Source organism: Harpegnathos saltator, unplaced genomic scaffold (assembly GCF_003227715.2).
Source record: "Harpegnathos saltator strain DR-91 unplaced genomic scaffold, Hsal_v8.6 scaffold708, whole genome shotgun sequence".
Lineage (NCBI taxonomy): Eukaryota > Metazoa > Arthropoda > Insecta > Hymenoptera > Formicidae > Harpegnathos > Harpegnathos saltator.
Genome location: NW_020230547.1, coordinates 1,501,305 through 1,520,535, shown reverse-complemented (window position 1 = coordinate 1,520,535; position 19,231 = coordinate 1,501,305). Strand labels below are relative to the sequence as shown.

The window sequence follows — 19,231 nt, the reverse complement described above, 5'->3', positions numbered from 1 at the left end:
GCGGATCCAACATGGCGATTCAAAATTATGAAAATAATAGGATTTTCATGAAAGTAGGCGTCTGTATGTTTTTGGGCTCGCTGAATCCGAATTTAATATCAAAATTTTTAAATTCAAAATGGCGGATCTAATACGGAGTGTAAACATTTTGAAAATAATCGGATTCATGAAAGTGGGTATCTATAGGGTTTTAAGGTCGCTGAATTCGAATTTGGTATCAAAATTTCAAAATTCATAATAGTGGAATAAAAAATTGCAAGTAAAGAAACATTTATATACATATAATACCGCTTTCTGCCGAACACGGAGTTACAAAACCGTGCCGGTTTTTGACTCCATCTTCATATATTTCTTTTGTGTTTATAGTTTTTAACTTTTTTTGCTTTTATAATTTTTAATTCTTTTTGTTTCTATAAGTTTTGTTTCTTTTCGTTTTTATAATTTTTATTTTTTTGTTTCTATGATTTTTAATTTTTTTTATTTTTATAATAGTTCTACTAATTTTTTAAAATGATAATAAAATGATACTTTGAACTGCATTTGAAATCTTTTATCGTAAAAAAAAGAAACACATGTTGGAATGTATTTGTAATAGCGAAAGATTTGTAATCGCTTTTGCGATATTTTTCAAAGCATGGTACTGGACATAATAGCATTTCGTCGCACTGCTTGCACATATAAGCTGTATCTTTCCTTTTATTATTTGAAATCTTGATATCAAATTTGGATTCAGGGACCCCAAAAACATAAATACCGATTTTCATGAAAATCCGATTATTTTCAAAACTTAGATCCGCTATATTCGAACCGCCATTTTGGATTTTGGAATTTTTATATCAAGTTTGGATGCAGCGATCCGAGAAACATAAATACCGACTTTCATCAAAATCCGATTATTTTCAAAATTGTGACCCGCCATATTGGATCCACCATTTTGAATTTCGAAATTTTGATGTCAAATTCGGATTCAGTGACCTCAAAAACCTTTATAATAATGTCGTAAAGAAAATTCGACATTTTTACTTTCCATTTCTGCCTCCACAGTCAAGGGGTTAACAATTCCGCCGAGTGTCAACAAGACGGCCCCGGCCGAGCGAAATCGTCAACGCAAGGAGCGCCGTTCTCTTCGGAAAAATGTCGGCGAGCTGCTTACGCTTACGATATCGTTCAACCTGGCGATTCGAAATCGCTCGCCGGCGGACGAGAGCGGAAAATCTCAGCTCGGCCAGGCCGTTGTTATTTCCCGGCAAGTCGGAAAGCGACCCAATTAGCGCGAATGAAAAGCCGCCTCCGCAGCTGGCGCGGCGCGCGAGAAACGTGAGAGCCGAGCGGGTAATTACTCGCGTAATTTCGACGACGGTAGGATTTACGCGGCGACCACAATCTGTATCCTCCTATCACGGTGTCGCTCGATATCGGCTAAACCGGCGATTTCGAAAGCGAAATATTAAACGCGTGCGCACGATTGAGGCCGCAGCCGAGAGAGCGATTCCCTCCCGACCCCTCTTCTCGCTCGTGGAATCGCTGCGGTTTAATAACGCAAAGTTCATTCCCGCGAGCGGTGGCACCTGCGACACCGCGAGAATCGAGGTAACGGCCGTCGCTAATGCTGGATTAGCGAGTCGCCCGCGAATTTCGTAGCATGGTACTTACGGCTGATTGTGCGCGGCTGCCGAGCCTCGCGAGGCTCGGCAGCCGCTCGATTCGTCCTGCCGCGACGAGAGGCCGTACGGGAAATTCGGATTTCGGAACCCCAAAAAAAGTAACCTCAGCGAAACAAGCGAACATGCGGAATCATCTAAATTTTCGAGGATTTTATTCTTATACACGGCCTCAAGAGGATTCCACTAGAGTTTAAGAGGAAAATATTACAAACACATTATGCTCTTCAAAGTTAGAGGAATTATATGTTGTGTGTATAATGCAAATCTTATTGATTTTAATACAAATTTCTTCTTACGCACAGATTACTTAATCTCTTTTTAAGAGGATTATTATTTACTTTTACTATACTTTATTCCTTACTGTTACACTAGTACTACTTACGGTTACACTAGTTAATTTAAAAAAATTATTATAACGTATACCGAAAAGTAATATATATGTGTATATAAATGTACTTCTGGCTGCAGTTCTGCAATAAGTGGGCACGGATAAAATAAGATCGTCATAGCAAACAAATTTTCGATCAATTTTGTTATGTTTTGTTCACAGTGTTACAAAAGTGTTCGTCATAACCAGTTGTGTGAAACATAGTTAAAAGGAAGAATATATTATTCGACTTCTTGCAATAGATTATAAACTGTATTTGACCAAATGTAGGTGAATTATCTTCGTTATATCTTACAGCAACACGCATATCTTTTTTAAAAAGCGTTCCGAATATTTTGATCCATAAGCATGATTCTTTTTTCGTTCACGTCTGGCGGTAGAACATGACTGAACCAAAGAAGCCGACACTCCAATCAACATATTCCTCTTTATACAAAAAGGAAAATGAATTGATATAAGAAGAAATCCTCTTGAAATAAGAGGAAAACCGTTGGAATAGTATTTAATAAATTTTAGATGAATGGTTTACTTTAATCGCTTTCATCGAAAGAGGAATCTTTTTCCTGTCTGTAAATGGCTTCGCTTAGAATATGAGACCAAGGGAAAAATCACTTTACAAATGGAATACTCTTTTTAGGTGGGGCTCGTCAATAGTGGCCATTTTTATTTCTTCAACGCGGTTAGAGCTGACGCCGGATCGATTGCCAATACGTTCTCGAGAGAAACCACCCGGAAGAGTCTTGATTTCAAGATGGCGATGGCCACGCTGAGAGATAAATATCCGTTGGCTAATTCAACACGCGCCGCGTGTTTGTCGTTGGCCAACGACACTTGAGACGCGGAGCTTATTTTTCGATGAAACCTTAACTGATCGGCGATCGTTGATTGTCGGACAGTGCGTGGCAGCTGGGAATCGCGGAAGCCACCAGCGCGCGCGCTTAAGATTGGAACTCTGGGTGATTTTTCTCGAGGACGGCTAGAGCCTCAAATTATCCGCTTGGAATCGACTCTTGTCGACAAATGTCTCCAAAATCAGGCGACACGAGGCTGCATTCTTCTGTTTCCTTTCCGGCCGCGCACGCAGAGGAGGATCGGCGGAACGGCCGACTTGCTAGTTAATTAAGGATAATAGGTTTCATGTTTCGCATAACGACGGTTCTCGTGTGTGGAGTTTTGTAGTCTCGAGAAACGTTTGCGATCGACGACAGGTCGCTGTACGATGCAAAACTGTCGCCGAAACAACAACTTTGTCGGGCAATGGTGAATCATAACGACGATAATTAACATTTGCTCTTTACTGTCACTGATGAATGGTCTGATGAACTAATTCATTTTTTATTCTTTCCTAAAGATTACATATATTTGTTGCATATGGTTCAAGCACTACCATGAAGTGCTCACCCGTTATCGGTAATCTGTTATCAGCAATCGCAACTCCTTGCTACCTCCTTGTTTTTAGTTTTTTGTTTTGAGACACGAGACACGAGTACATTGCGCGTTGAGACTTGAGACAAAGACTTGGCGCATGAAACGGCCTTGAAATTACAAGTCAGCCATTCTGCTGAGGCCCCAAGGCCCATATTAATAGTAATGACCGCAAACTGTCTCGCGTGGGATTTAAACTTAGGGGCGGTGCTCGTAATATATAATCGGATCTCGCGTTTAAGATCATTTCAAGTTTGTCTTCGCTGCACGACTCGTTTCTCTCGTGGGGCGTCCGCACATAAACTTGTAAAACGATCTTCGATTGAATATCCGACTATAAGTAACGCCTTTAGAATTCAATCCGCGGTCTTTTTATCGAATCAGGGTATTGCATAATGCGCAAGAAGATTTTTGACAATTTTTCTTTGGCGAAAGTGCCCAGGAAGATTATTACTTGTAACGTCTTCTTGATTTTTACACACACGTCGCTCACAGGTAAAATCTCGCATTAAAATGCTGTTAACCCTTTGAGGCACGTATTTTTCAGAAAATCCGAATCTCATGAAATTTTACGGGGGAAATATATGGGGGTTTCTTCTCTCTCACTGATGACGAATCCATTATCAGATTTTCGAAATTCAAGATGGCGGACGCAAGAGTAAAGAATCGCGATAATCTCGGTGACAATGGATATTGTGGGGTTTTTGCAGTCGCTGATTACGAATCCGTTATCAGATTTTCAAAATTCAAGATGGCGGATGCAAGATAGCGGCCACAAATGAAATGAAAAATCGCGATAATCTGGAATGCGCCATCTTGGAAAATGAATTTTAGAATGTAGACCTCAAATTCGTAATCAGCGACCTCAAAAGCTAATCAGAGTACAATTTTAGCTAATTTAATAAAAATTCTGTAATCCGCCATCTTGAAAAATTAATTTCGAAATTTGGACCTCAGATTCATAATCAGCGACCTCAAAAACTAACCAGAGTACAATTTTAGCTAATTTAATAAAAATTCTATGATACGCCATCTTGAATCCGCCGTCTTGGAAAATTAATTTTTAAATTTGAACCTCATATTCGTAATCAGCGACCGAAAAAACCCTCAAATCTTGATTCTCAGCAAAAAATTCACTCATAGTTCGTGGAAAATGATTTTTTTCTGTAAAAATGTGTATTTTTCACACTTTGTTTATTTATAATAAATGGACCACTTGTGCAAAACACTTTTCAACCTTTCATGTATGTTACCATGTCATATACGAAGCTAAAAGACGCAAAAAACCCGACAAGAATCCCTCAAATATGAAATATTTTCTTGAAAATGTGAGAATAAATACGTGATAAGTATACTTATCGCTATGCCTCAAAGGGTTAAAATAAAGCCCGCTTGAAACTGATCGAAGGAAATAATTTTGTCATCCATTTAATCCGAGGCGGGAAATCCTCCTCTGATCACTGGCATCTCGAAAGCTACGCTTCAACATTCTTCTTCCAAAGAAAAGTATGTCAAATTTTCATAAAAAGCGGACAGCGCTGTTTAAATAGTGATCGCGAATTACGGAACACCCTGTATGCTTACGTCTCAACGCAAAAGTTTAACCCTAAACTCGCACCGAACATCTCATGTGAGAATGGTTTCGACTGTTATTAACATTCAGCTGAATCCATCAGGATACGATAATCGTGAGGCGCGCACTCCGTTATTGCGTGTGTATGAGGAGACATTTAAAAATGGCCGCCGCTTTCTCAGCTGCCCGCGCTAATGTGCGCGGTTTTTAATTTCATCTAATAATTCTTTATCTCGAAGAAAATTGTAGCTGTATCGCGCGAAGAGAAATATCGTTCCGCTGCGAAGAGAAGCAATTTACTCTTTCCTTTGGATAACGAGTATCTCCTCGACAAAAAATATTACAAAAAAATGCACTCTCATCAAAATTTTTGGAAAAACTCATTGTCATGTACTGAGAAAGAGAACGTATCCTCCTTCAAAGGATATTATAAAACTTACAGGAAAGAGAAACAAACCCGAAAATTTAATATTCTCGGTTTAACTTAACACCCTCGGTTTGTTTGAAGTTAACTAAACTTGCCTAAGGGATTCAGAATATATTTTGAGCAAATTCGATTGAGCAAGCACTCGACGCAAGTGACTTGCTAGGATGCGGCGTGCATTAATTTTTCATATTTCCGCAGTCGGCTGTCTGCAGAGACAGCGAGACGGTGAGTCTCTCTCAGCCAAGTCTCAAATCACCTACCGAGATTCAGCTGATAAGTGGCGAAGGTCGTTCATATTCATGGCCGAATCTCATACTCGGATCTAAATGTAGAGTCAAATCTAGATATGTAGAGACCTAGGCTCTTATATTTCACAGCGCCTTCGGTTCACCTCGGGATGCTGCGAGGGCCGCTTAATCGGTCACACGGCACCTCAGGGTGAAAATAAGACAATCTCAAGTGGAAGATCTGACTGTGAATATGCCTAAGTAATTTTTCTGCACGCAGACTCCTCGAGATCGAGCTGCAAAGCGCAGAGGAGATGGACGCGACGAATCTGCAAGGTCTGGTGCGCGCGATGCTGAAGCAGCAGCAACAGAAGCAGCAGCAGCAGCAGCAGCAGATCGAGCAAACGCCCAACGACAGCTACCCGAACCCCGAGGTGATCCCGCACTCGATCGTCGGCGTGCGAGACATGGGCGGGCTGAGCCCCAATTACCGCTTGGACACCTTCGACGACGACAAACGCGTCTTACTGAGTCCACCGAAGCTGCAGAGCCTCGACGAGAAGCTCTACTACCTGAAGAGCGGTCGACCCAAGGTCTACGTGAACGTGCGGGGCAATAGCGGTTCTTTCCGCAAAGGGGAGACCACGTCGCCGAGCGCGACCCCGAGCGAAGGCCCGTTGGGTCTCGTCAGGGTGACGCGACCCTTCGAGAGGCAGACCGAGCGGAAGGTTCGGAACAAAAAGGCTCGACCGCCGAAGAAATTCGACCGTCGCGTCGACGGGATCGTCGTTCTGGCCAGCGAACAACTCGACAAAATAAACGACCAGGGAGCGTCCTACGGAGCTGACGACCTGTCCACCACGGAGAACTCGGTGGTCACGTCCAGCGAGCTGCCGAAACAGATACCCGCGCCGCCCAGCCGAGCCCGAGGACGAGTGCTGATGGTGCAGACCACGCCTGTGCAGAGGTACGCGCTGAGGAGGACGGATATCTTGCCGGGATACGGCTTCACCAGCGACGAATGATCGCGCGGTCTCTCGAGAGACCGCGCGACCGCGACGCCACCCTGAGGATTCTCGCGACATCTTGTTCTCGCGCGCGTCCGGCGCGCGTGTCGACGACGAGCGACAAATCATCGTGGAACGCGATGAGAAGGCAGAATTCCCGAGCGAGCCGACGCTTTCGCGCCGATGTCGCGGCATTCTGGGAAACTTTAACTGGGAGGGGAGGGGGGTGTAGCTGTGATTGCACGAAAAGAGGGATAAAAGGGAAGGAAAGAAAAACGGAGAATGTCTTCGCACTCGACGACGACCTGGCGCGATACGCACGTTGAATTCGACGCCGAGTGCGAGCCTCGGGCTTAATTTATGCTGAGCATAACAATCTACGATAAGATACGCATAACTCGTTATTTATATAATTTAATATATGCTTGTGTAATATAGAAAGTCGACTAATATAGAATTAAGAGAGTGCAAAGTAATATATTAACTCGCAGTTGAGCAATAAAATGAGCGAGAAATCGAATCGTCGTCCTCGTCGTCCGTGTTGTCCCTGCGCTGTCTCAGCGCTGTCCAATTTGCAAGGTTGAGAGGAAGTTAATTTTTTTTAATCTAACTCTCCGGGAGAGCAAGGGAGGTTCTATATAATTACGTATATAAACTTGTATACAATTATATGTGCGAATTGTGCAGGAGCATGAGCCACGTATGAATTTTGTTTCCACACGGCCACATATACCCATACGGCGCAAAAAGTTGCAGCAACATTGCTGCAACGTTGCTGCAACTTTTGTACTGTATGGATAAAATCGCACATGCAATTATACACGTCCGTGCGAAAAACGAAGCTATTGAGTGAAAAGTGAAAAGAACCTTTTCAAACATCGGCGTCTTTCGGGTTACCACAAATGTATGCAGTTATCTCAATTGTGCTTGTATAACATTTTCTCCGTACAGAATTTAGATAATTCTGGAATTGAAATAATTATGTATATAATTATCGGCAATGTGTGAAAAGCAGGCATTGTATCGAATAGAATAAGAAATCTATAGAATGCGTGACAAAATATGAAAAGAGAGTCAAGAAAAGGCCTTTGTCGAAAAGACGTGCATAAAAATGAAAGAAGAAATACAACGTAAAGTATAGGACTTTTTTACTGAAAGAAAAAACAGCAAAAGGAGAGGTCGGTATTTGAAAATCCGGTACTGGAAGAAAAAATGGAAAGCATTCAAACAATACAACAAGAAAAAACAAATCACTCTATGCAAGTGACAGAGAGCCTATTGTACAAAACACGGATGAGATTGTAATTCACGATGGAAAAAACTAAAGTGATGGTGAAGACATGGTTACTGGAGATGCTTCCATTTCTGCTACCTGCTGTGTCTGTTTAAAAAAAAAAAAAAACCAGGAGTTAGGGTTATGTTAGATTAGGTTAGGTTAGGTTAGGTTAGGTTAGGTTAGGAAAAAAGGTCTTTATTGAAAAGACGTACATGAAAATGAAAGAAGAAATGCAAAATAAAGTAGCTCGCCATGTGACAATAAAAACGTCGCAAGCTATGGTGTTTTATACTTTGCCGGTTTGCCTTTTGGCGCTATGTAGAATCTCAATTTTCAATTCGGCTCAAATTTTAGTGTATATATCCATGTTTGAGAGTGAATTTGATGACGATTGAGTGGAAATATTCAATACCTGAGTTTTCTCCGTAAGGAATGCCTAGGAAATGTGTGAAATATTCAGCGTTTCATACTTGACGTCTATTTTCGGCATTCTATAGACTTCTTAGGCATTCTATACAATGCCTAATTTCACACATTGACGGTAACATATACAGGGTGTCCCATTAAAAATGAGCCAGTTAAAAATCTTGAAAAATATGAAAGATACTAAGAGACGTTTCGGACAAAAGTTATTAAAATTAATTCGTAGGGAAAAGATGATGTAATAGAAAATTGGTGTTTCCGTCTAAAGACAAGTAATGATCAGTGAATATCTCGAAAATGGCGCCATTTGTAAACAAAATGATACAGTTGTTTTATGTTCCCTTTGATACTATGTAACTTTTGTCTGAACTTTGGTTTGTTTCTTAGTATCTCTGATATTTTTCGAGATATTTTACTAACTCATTTAAAATGGGACACCCTGTATAATTATATACGGCTACATGCTACACAAAGACAAAATATTCATGTACCGTAATGTATAATTATTTTTTTCTCAAGCTGTTCTCTCGTTGCTCGCCGGTATAATCGTTCTTCGAGGAGCAACGAGTCGTTGCGGTTTCCATTGCCTTTGCATCAAGTTTTCAAGAGCTTCCTTTAGAATTCGCTTCTGCCCGCCCCGCCATACATATGTATTTTACGTGTTCAAAAGAGAAACGGTAAAGGTAACAATGTAACAGCTCCACAATGTAATTGCGTTACCGTTGCTGACAAGAAGAAGTAACGTCGTTACCAAGTCGTCGTTACCGAAAAAAAGTCACTAATGACGGTAATTAAGTAACACCTTACTTCCAGTCTTGTCGATTCGTATAATCGACGAAAGAGTACGACGAAAAGCACACCAGGGTCCATATCGAGCACGAGTCGCGAAGTGAACGTGACGTCAACTCACCTGTTCCGCCTTTAACGTGAGCTCGATAAAGATCTGCTGCAACTTCTCGTTCACGAAATTGATGCAGAACTGCTCGAAGCCGTTCTTCTCGAAGATCTCGAAGCCGTATATGTCCAGAATCCCAATCTCGTATCCGTCCGCGTTCGTCTCCATGGCCGAATTAACTCTCTGCGAAGTCGGTCATCGTTGTACAGCCAGTGAAGGATAATCAGAAAGAAAAGCAATACCCGCAATTAGCAATTATAAGATAAAATTGTCCGATAGAATTCCGATGCTTCGGCGCCGAAATGGGCGAACGAACAAACGATATACCTTGACTAGATAATCAAAGAGCCTGGCATAGATGTCCTTTGCTAGTGCATCCTTCGCGTAAAGCGCCTGCTCCACGTTCAACGTCACATCCACGCTCTCCGACTGACTTCCCCATTTTGACTCGAACTCTCGCGAGATCAACTTGTGCGCCAACTGCTCCGCCGAGATCCCGAAGAGGAAAGCCGGGAACTCGAGAACTGTAAGGTAATTATACGGAGATGAGAGATGGCATCTTCACGCGAAAATGATATTGGGAAGGCACGCGTGAAAATCACGCACACGTGCGTCGGGGCCACCGTTTTTCCACATAAATAAATTGTAAGCCCGTTTCACACGTTAATCAGCTGGATAAAAAAATTAGGATGAAATTAGATAAAAATACGGTGCAAAAATTGCATTAATTAATTAATTAAATAAAAGCGGAGAAAGAAGAAAGAGGAAATATCTCTGTATATCTGTGTATGTGTGATCTACAGAGTGTGTTAAATCTTTCGCCGAGAAAAAAATTTTTATAGTTAAATAAATAAAAAAGTAAAAAAATAAACATATCGTCTGCACAGCCGCGACATATAGGCTGGATCCGCACGTGTTTTGGGATTAATTTATCGGTGGCGTTTGCATTATAAATTATACGGAGATCAGCTTCGCAGATGACGCGAAAACAACACGAAGACAAGAGCGATATTCCGATTATAGATGGTGGCACGTAAAAATTCACCGACGCCGCTTAACGTAGTCCGACACATCGAGAAGCGAAGAGCCACGGGGCGATGAAGCAGTATTTATTAACGAGACACTCAGGTACGTTGCAATTTAGTCATTTAATACGCGCGCCGCGGTGTGCATCTCGGCTTCTCGGCGACTTCGACCCACTTACATTGTTCATCGGCTACTTGCGAGTAATTGCCCCTCTCGGCGAACTGTACGTTTCCCACGTGAAGAATTCCAGCCACCACTCTGAATATATCCATCATTTCTGCGTCCTTTATTCCCATGACGCTCAGTGCTGCGAACGAGACGGAGGTCATGGAAATTAATTAACAACGGGAATAAAAGAAGTCTCGACGCTCGCGACGTTTATAAACATTGAAAATTAATATAAACGAGTGAAAAATCAATATCGCACTGCGAAATCTACGCATTGATCCTTACTGGTTCGTTGCTTTTTAACGGGATTGTTTCTCACATCGGAGCCTTTTTTCTTTTTTTTTTTTTTTTACGAGGACCGCTTAACGCACCTTTGAGGGTTTCCTGAAAGTCACGAGCGTCGTTCGTGCCGTCCACCTTGTGACTGCCGCCGTAACTCAGGTACTGATAATAATCCAGGTCCGTCAGTCCGAGTTCAGCTGCGTGAAATTTTAATCGTTCCCTTTAAATCGCCAACGCCAATTGTCGTCTCTCGCGACACATTTCGAAACATATTTCTCCACGCTCGACGGTACTTTCATTTCGACGACTTTCAGCCCGTCCTTGTACTCACATTTCATCGCTTCGTTGGTGCCCGTGGCCAGCTGATAAAATATATGGAAATTTCGCTCGCCGGAATTGTGGCAGGTCACTCTCGACTTCTCCAGGAGGAAATTCGAGATTTTGCCTCCGCTCGGCTGACCGCCCGACCCAAACTGCATCTCGACGTATTTTCCCTGAAGATTTAGGAAACTCATTGTTCTCATTGTCTATCGCCTTTCATTTTGCGTCAACCGCGAACGCGGTTGGAAATGCTCCCCCCCCACATTTTTCGACTCAACGTACGAATCGGCTGCTGTTGTTGTTCCTTATGGTCTTCGCGTTGCCGAAAGCCTCCAAGAGTGGATTCGACTCCAGGATTATATCCTTCACCCCCTGCACCTTGTCGCCACCGCCGCTCACTCTCGCCACGTAGGACATTATGTACTTTGCGGCGACCGTCTTTCCAGCGCCGGACTCGCCGCTGTGGGCGACGAACGATTTCGGTAAAATTTGTGCTACGCGCGCTTCTCTCCGTTCGATCGAGCGGGAAGGTTTCTCTCTCTTCTCTCCAAACTTACCTAATAATGACGCACTGGCTTTCGTTGTCAATCAGCATGTTTCTGTACATCTCGTCCGCCAGACCATAGATGTGCGGTGGGTTTTCATACGGTGCCTGAATATCAATATCGCGATGACTTTGACGATATTCTCATCTCCACGAGATATACAGGGTGTCCCGTATAGTTCGCGTCCTATCATTCGCCGCATAGAGCTGACGTTCGTCGCCGATTCTCTGACAGTTTTTTTCGTAGAGAAAATCTCGAGCTAGGTCATTATTTCTAGTGACTTTCCGCGTCTTTGAAAAGCTGGGTCTCAGGCGGAAATTCTTAAATTTAAATATAATAATAATAATAATAATAATTATTATTATTATTATTATTATTATTATTTTATATTCTTAAATTTCTTGACATCTTTGCTAAGACGGTAAGAGTCGGTCCGATTTGAATGAAATTTTACAGGTACGTAATATTTGATATAAATGTAATCGAATGCTATAATATTTAAATTTTGATCATTCAGTCCAATTTACGTTTGCCGAGACTTTGATATGGAAAATAATGAAAATTCGAAAATATTTCACTAAAATATTTTATTCTATTATTATATTAGAAAACTGCACGTGCAATATTGTCGTAGCATATCAAAATATTATTGAGAAAAAATATCTTAAATTTATTTCCTCATCTTTTCGAAGTAATCGTCATCTAAATAATAAAAAAATTGAGAAAATTAATTTAACCTAATCTAATCCAATCGAACTTGATCTAATGTATTCTTTTAGAATAATAATATTTTAACAACACTGTACGCTTACAGTTTCCTGATACACTTTAATGGAATGAAATACTTCGGCAAAATGTTTTTGTACATCAATTATCTTGTCATACAGGAATCCTGAAAGACGTTAATTAATCCGAATAATTAATAAGTAGACATTTTTCCGCACATTCGCGTTTATGGCATTCGACTATATTCAGTGAGCATTACGTGCATGTAAAATCTTATCAAAATCGACGCATGATGATCTGCAAAAATCAAGCCGCTGAAACAAAGGCTGAAACAAATTCGCGTAAAAATAGCGCTGTGCAAAATTACGGGACACCCTGTGTATATCGGCGAGAGAAATCACAATCACCGCCATACTCACCGCGCCCTGATATATTTCGATCTCCTTCTCCCCGAAATACGGCATCTGCTTGAAGGGATTGATCGATACCAGCACGGGCCCGATGCATGTCTAACGGCCATTAAGGAACATCTCGCGTGTCACTGTCAATTAGGCTACTGTGCTAATCGCGTGTCAGAATTTACTATCGAAAGGTGGCTCGAAGCATCGCACAAGCTCGCTAAACCGAGAGTAAGAAAATGCTCAATCAACGTGGGCTCGGCTCAATCCTTTCAGAGTAAACGGCGATTTCCTACAGTGTGAGAACACAGGCTTATCGCGAACTGCACGACGTCTTTTATCGTCTTATCAGTTTGACAGGTTTAATCCGGTTATACGACAAGCATCCCGTGTGTAGAAAATCGCCTAACCCGAAGGGATCGCGAGCCGTGAATCTGCGTCGACTGAAGACTTTTCTTCTTCAATTTTCTTTTTCGCCGCTAAGTTGCGAGCGCGGAGTTTCGAGCCATCTTTTAACCCTTTAACGCCCGACTTCTTTGTAAGCGTTTCAAGAATAAAATTTGAGTTCTTTTGACCTGAGACTGTAAGTAACGATAACCAAAAACAAATATGAGAATTTTATATTGGTTTTTTATCGTTCGTTTTTTGTTCATTGGTAAATATGACTTGGATCCTGACAGCAAAATGTACAAAATGAGCAACTTATACAGAGAAAAATGAAGGGTAATCTATACGACATAACTCTGATAGCTTGACATTTTTGAGCTGAGACTTTACTACATCTGTGAGTGAAGTTTATCATTCAGAGCGTCAAGCTTACTATTTCAGAAGAATATCTTATAGATCACCACTTAGATAGTCCCTTCATTTTTTGCCGGATAAAAAACTGTAGGTCACCAGGTTTCACGAAAATAGGTTGATTTCTTGATTTTCGTGTCCACCATATTGGATTCCACCATCCTGAATTTCTGTATTCTTTTAATTTCGCATTTTGCATCTGAGAAAGCTTGCAAATGTATAAAATTATAACAGATACCAATCTATTCATTTGCACAGCGCACTTCTAGATGTCAGTAACAATGCTAACTATGCCTACTTGGAATTTGACAAAACATGTTAATTTAACATGTTAACATTAAAACTGAGCTAAAAACAGATTAAATCGAATCTACATACCATTTTTTAAAAGAATTCACCTTTACCAGTGGTGCAAAGAAAACGAAAATATCTTCTTTTTTGACCAAGTCATGGATTCTTAAACGCATTTCTGGTAACTATAGTTACCAGTGGGCGTTAAAGGGTTAACAATATCTGGTGTATACGTTTATAACATACACGCTTATTCGATACACGCAACTCTCCGAATGTCGACGATGGGAAAATCGATGTCCCTGACGAAAGGATACGAATATGTAATCGTCCATGTATCTCTTTTTGAGATTTTCGATAATGGAGTCCTCGTTGATCTTCGGAAGGAGGACCATGTCGTCCACGCCGGATACCTTGACATCTTGACTCTGCCAGTGATATACCTGAGAGGCGGAATACGCTAATTAGATAATGAAACGACTCACCCTCAATGTGTAATAATCGATAGAAATTCCGCTACGAAGGCTTGTAAAAGCCGGACGCGAGTTAAATAATAAAATATTAAAATATATACAACCATGTGTGTTACGATATTACATTATAATATTTCACAATTAATGTAATATAAAGAAAATGCTTCTTCGGATTTTCTCGATTATTACGTCACATCGAATTTGTACTGCATTTTACATTGATTTTATTATACATTGAGGGCCTCAATTGGATCGAAACATTCATAATATTTTATTGTGCTCCTTATTATATTAAGATAGATAATTGCTCATAAATTTTTTTAGACACACTCAGAACTTTCATTCTGCTCTTTTGGGCCTTTGCAACGGAACTTGCCCATCGTATGTCCATACAGCCCTATTTTTAATTCCTTTTCCAATGGATTTTCTAATTTTCGGAAACGCAGTGGTGTTGATCGACGACGACGAACGTGACAAAGAAATTGGCGCGGACGCCGATAAGTCGAAGACGTGAATCCAATTTGGATTTTTTCTGCCGTCCATGTTGGACGTGATGTTTCTCCGCCTCGACACGGACCGCCGATTCATCGATCGTTTCCGTTCTTCTTTCGGCCGTAGACCCGGTCTCTCTGTGGTCTCACCAGCCGGATTACAATATCGCGTTCATTTGCTCTCCTCGCATGAAGAGGCAAAAACAGTTGATTTAAGGCTTAAGGATTAACGGTTGATGACGGTAAACGAACCAGACGTATCTCAATCGGAGAAAACAGAATCAAATTCGCTTCTACACCGAAGAAAAAAGCGCCACTAATATTTACTATATTAAAGTAAAGTAAAGTAATTACTCGAATAATCCTTAAGAGTCCAAACGGACCCTTCTCAAAATGAAGAAATCTTTTTTCTTATTCCAGTAATAAGCACACTGTCGTCAGAAAACTAATACATGTGTAAACTGGAAAAAACTCACTAGATTTAGAAAGAATAATATTTCAGTCAAGGCGACGATTGTTTATATCGGAAGAATATCTGAAAATTTCTGAGGGAAGATTTCGTTGCCGACGAAACAGAAATATTTACACCGGTTGAATAAATAGAACGCTGAATTAAAAAAAATATAATGCTAAACGAAAGCAAAGTTTTCTTTTTTTTTAAGTTAGAAGAAAGTGAAAACACTAAGTTTCCTCGCAATAGAAAGAATTATTATATAATTCTGGTAAACACTGCTCTTAAAAATACTGAACGATTTATTGTATTACATTCAGAAATTCACTTACATATCAAGACATTGCGTTAAAGTAAATATTTACTGCGAGTCTTCAAGATACACTCAAATTGATAACACCGATTGACATTGTCCTGATGATAACGAATAGTATTGTGTTCACTTGATTCTAAGAAATCCCGTTTCCCGTGTACATATCAATCAATTCCATTAATAAAATCAACCGAGAGAGAACGTTTCGGCTTTCCACTTACTTTCTCCGTAGCGTTGGTGACACATCCGAAAATCTTATTTCGCAGGTAATCTTTTGTAAAATATCTGTACATCTCACTTCACGCTTTGTCGGACCAAATATTCTATTGTTTTCCTCTTTTATTCTTCTCTTAGACACACACGGTGGACGATAATTCGCGCAGGCGACGAGTAGGAAGATTCGCACTTCGATTAGCGAGTTCGGTTGTGAGAGAACTGACGCAAGTGGGCATCGTATGAATGGAAGTTCAGCGTGTGAAACGAGTATTCTCGGTTACACGTGGCGTAGCATCGGCGAATGTGAGAGAAATCGAAGTCAGCGCATATGAAACTTCCGGCCGGGCGATTCTCTTTCGTCGGATTCCGCCTAACGGGGAAGCCCGGCGTGTCGTATTAATTGCCGGCCCCTTTTGCCGTGCACTTTGTGCGGGCAGGGAGCATTATCTTGCAAACTGCATTTTAAGCGACGGACATTGCCGGTTATTGCCGGTGAGATGACCGGTCAAGGTCGACGAGCGGATTCGAGCAAGTGACAGGCATATTTATCACGCAGACTGTAAAGAGATCTATACACACACATACGCATTTTATTACACAAAGTGTATAAAAAGCACCAGCGCGGCGAAATATCTCGAAAACTAAATGTTTGAGAAAAAAAGGGTTTCAGAGTTGTATGGTTTTAAGGAGGACATAAAACAACTATATCAATTTGTTTGCAAATGGCGCCACTTTCGAGATATTCACTGATCATTACTTTTCTTAAATAAAAACCTCCCATTTTTTTTCATATCATCTTTTTCTACTAATTAATTGGGACAACTTTTATTTGAAACATTCTTTTGTTTGCTCGATACTTATTGAGATATTTAAGGAAATTTGGTAACTTTTTTAATATTTAACTTACGATATCTCGTTAACTATTTGTCGAAAGAAAAAATAGCATTAGACTTTTTTGCTCTGTTTGATCTCAAGGATATATTGTTACGATAACATTTTCAGACTTTTGTTAATTTGATGATTTTGAAATTTCGAAAGGTCGATAAGTTAACAAAAAGTTAAGGCGCTATTGTAATAATATATTCTTGGGACTAAATAGAGTAGAAAAGTCTAGTATTATTTTTTCTTCCGACAAATAGCGAGATAAGTGAGATATTGAAAAAATTTTATCAAGTTTTCCTTGATATCGTAAATTTCCTTGATATCTCTTATTAAGTTTTCCTTGATATCTCAAATTTCCCTAATATCTCTTATCAAGTTTTCCTTAAATATCTAAAAAGATATCAGGCAAATAAAAAAATATTCCAGACAGAAATTGTTAAAATTAATAGGTAAAAATGATACAATAAAAAATTTTGCCGAAAAAAATGATATAATAAAAAATTGAAATTTCCATTTAAGAGAACTTAATGAATGAGAATTTAACGATCAGAATTTAATGAACATCTCGAAAGTCGCACCATCTGTGAACAAAATGATATAGTTGTTTCGTGTCCCCCTTAAAACCATACAACTTTTATCTGAAACATCCCTTTCCAAAATGCTTACAATTAGTTTTCGAGATATTTCGCCACCCCGATTTTTCTACCTTTCGTACACCCCTGTATGCAGGTGAATACCGAGGGATTCGAATTTTGAAGAGATTGAGAAATTCGCTTCTATCGATCCAAATCGACGTCCTCATCAATTTGTGTCCGATACCGACTGTACCGCGAAGCAATTTGCATGGACGTGACGCGCGAGTGCTCCCGTAAACAGACTATAACGATGTGAGGGAAAGTGAAGGAGAGAAGGAAAAAGGAGGAGGACGACAAATAGAGCGAGAGGGAGAGAGAAGCGTTTGTGCCTGCTCCGCGACATATTTTAATTACGCTTGCAATAGTATGCAGAGAAAAGTATCACAGTTTGCTTAACACTCTGCAACGACGATGAAAGTCAAATAATGGACTAATAAATGAAGCATGAAGAATGAAGATGAATCCGGGAGAGCAGAAGGAATAAAAATGAGAGATACGCGGAGCGAAACACACGGCTCATTAATTACTCGAGAAGAGGAGAAGCGGCAGGAGGGAAATGGGAAAGGGGGCAGAGTACATCTCATCCATCAAAAGAGGAAAGGGAGAAGTTGAGAGAGTTATTAAAACGCCCAACGCGAAAAATGAAAGCCTCTTTGTTCATCCATTCGTCATCGGGCATTATCGACGCTCCCGCATGTTTCTTGTTTATTCTCCCTCTTCCTCTCTCTCTCTCTCTCTCTCTCTGTCTCGCTTCGCGAAAGTCTCTTTCTCGCCTCCAAAAATCAGCGTCTCCAAATTCGCGAGACTTCCCGCAAAAATTCACTTTCCCAAACTTCGGTGAACCGAGTATTTTCCTCCCCCCTCCCCCCCTCCCCCGCACTCTCCCTCACCCGAGGCTTCTGCTCATCACGGTGACGCGCGTGGACGAGCAGATTTTCCGCCGACAACGGCGTCAACTGACGTACGCCGAGCACGCGCCTCGATTGCATCCCGCGAGCTCCATCACAGAGAGAGAGAGAGAGAGAGAGAGAGAGAGAGAGAAAGAGAGAGCCGCTTAATGAAGATCGATGGGGCTACTGACCGCGCGCGCCTAATCGATCGCATAATACTGCCCCCTCGCAGGGAGGGAAGCGCGCGTGCCGCCGCGCGGCGCGGCGCGGCATGGCGCGCCGAGCCGGGCCGAGCGGAGAGGCATGATTTCACGGCTTCCGTTAGGCCGCGCGTGCAATGAAATTGTCTGTTCGTTCACCGCAGTTCCGCCGCGCCGGTACGGTCGCGGTCAGGGAGAGACATGTATGCGTGTCGCTGCATCGCCGAGGGTCCGACGACGGCGACGGCGACGACGACGACGAGAGTCCGACGCGAAAGTATAAAGCCTGCGTCACACTACGGATTGAAGATCAAGGATTGCGGATTGAAGATTGAAATTTGACCAATCGGAATAAAGTAAATCAAGACCGAAGTTCGTCGATTTGTCGGAATCTAATCTTCAATCCGCAATCCTTGATCTTCAATCCGTAGTGTGACACGGGCTTTACGCGCGCGAGTGCCACGAACGGCGGACGCTCTCCCCATTTTCGCGGCGATCCGCGCCGCCGATCGACGTTTTGTCATCCCGCCCGGTTAACTCGCACCGCCGCCACTGCCGATCGGACGATAAGGTCAATCTGTCGTAATCGTTAAGCGTGTAGGCCGACGATGACAAAATAATGCGCAGGAACGAGGAAACGCGAGCGAGAGCGAGTGAAACTCGCGGATTCACGCCGCCCGGCAAGTTTGCGGTGATTCGCCCTCCTCCACGCTTTTCCGCGCGACTCCTTTTTCCTTTGGTTTGTTGCTTCCTTGGTTCCCTCCTGCGTTCCGCGCTGGGATACTCGGGGACGTGCTCGATCGAGATTTCGAAAGTTTCT

At 41.6% G+C, this 19,231-nt stretch overlaps 2 protein-coding genes across 3 annotated transcripts in view; one reads left to right on the top strand and one right to left on the bottom strand.

Moving 5' to 3' along the window:
- LOC105189128 (uncharacterized) overlaps positions 1-7,607 on the top strand; it is a 32,488-nt gene extending 24,881 nt beyond the window's left edge. For both annotated transcript variants that reach the window (XM_011151035.3, XM_011151037.3), the window contains exon 3: positions 5,985-7,607. In XM_011151035.3, coding sequence (XP_011149337.1) covers positions 5,985-6,729 — 745 coding nt within the window. In that variant the 3' untranslated portion in view covers positions 6,730-7,607. The remainder of the gene's footprint in view (positions 1-5,984) is intronic.
- Positions 1-19,231, bottom strand: part of LOC105189129 (unconventional myosin-Ie) — an 80,335-nt gene that overhangs the window by 51,879 nt on the left and 9,225 nt on the right. Inside the window, exons 2-10 of the mRNA XM_011151038.3 lie at positions 14,178-14,303; positions 12,793-12,882; positions 11,660-11,754; positions 11,385-11,562; positions 11,113-11,275; positions 10,871-10,978; positions 10,510-10,638; positions 9,633-9,829; positions 9,321-9,488 (exon numbers count right to left, since the gene is read on the bottom strand). Coding sequence (XP_011149340.1) covers positions 9,321-9,488; positions 9,633-9,829; positions 10,510-10,638; positions 10,871-10,978; positions 11,113-11,275; positions 11,385-11,562; positions 11,660-11,754; positions 12,793-12,882; positions 14,178-14,303 — 1,254 coding nt within the window. The remainder of the gene's footprint in view (positions 1-9,320; positions 9,489-9,632; positions 9,830-10,509; positions 10,639-10,870; positions 10,979-11,112; positions 11,276-11,384; positions 11,563-11,659; positions 11,755-12,792; positions 12,883-14,177; positions 14,304-19,231) is intronic.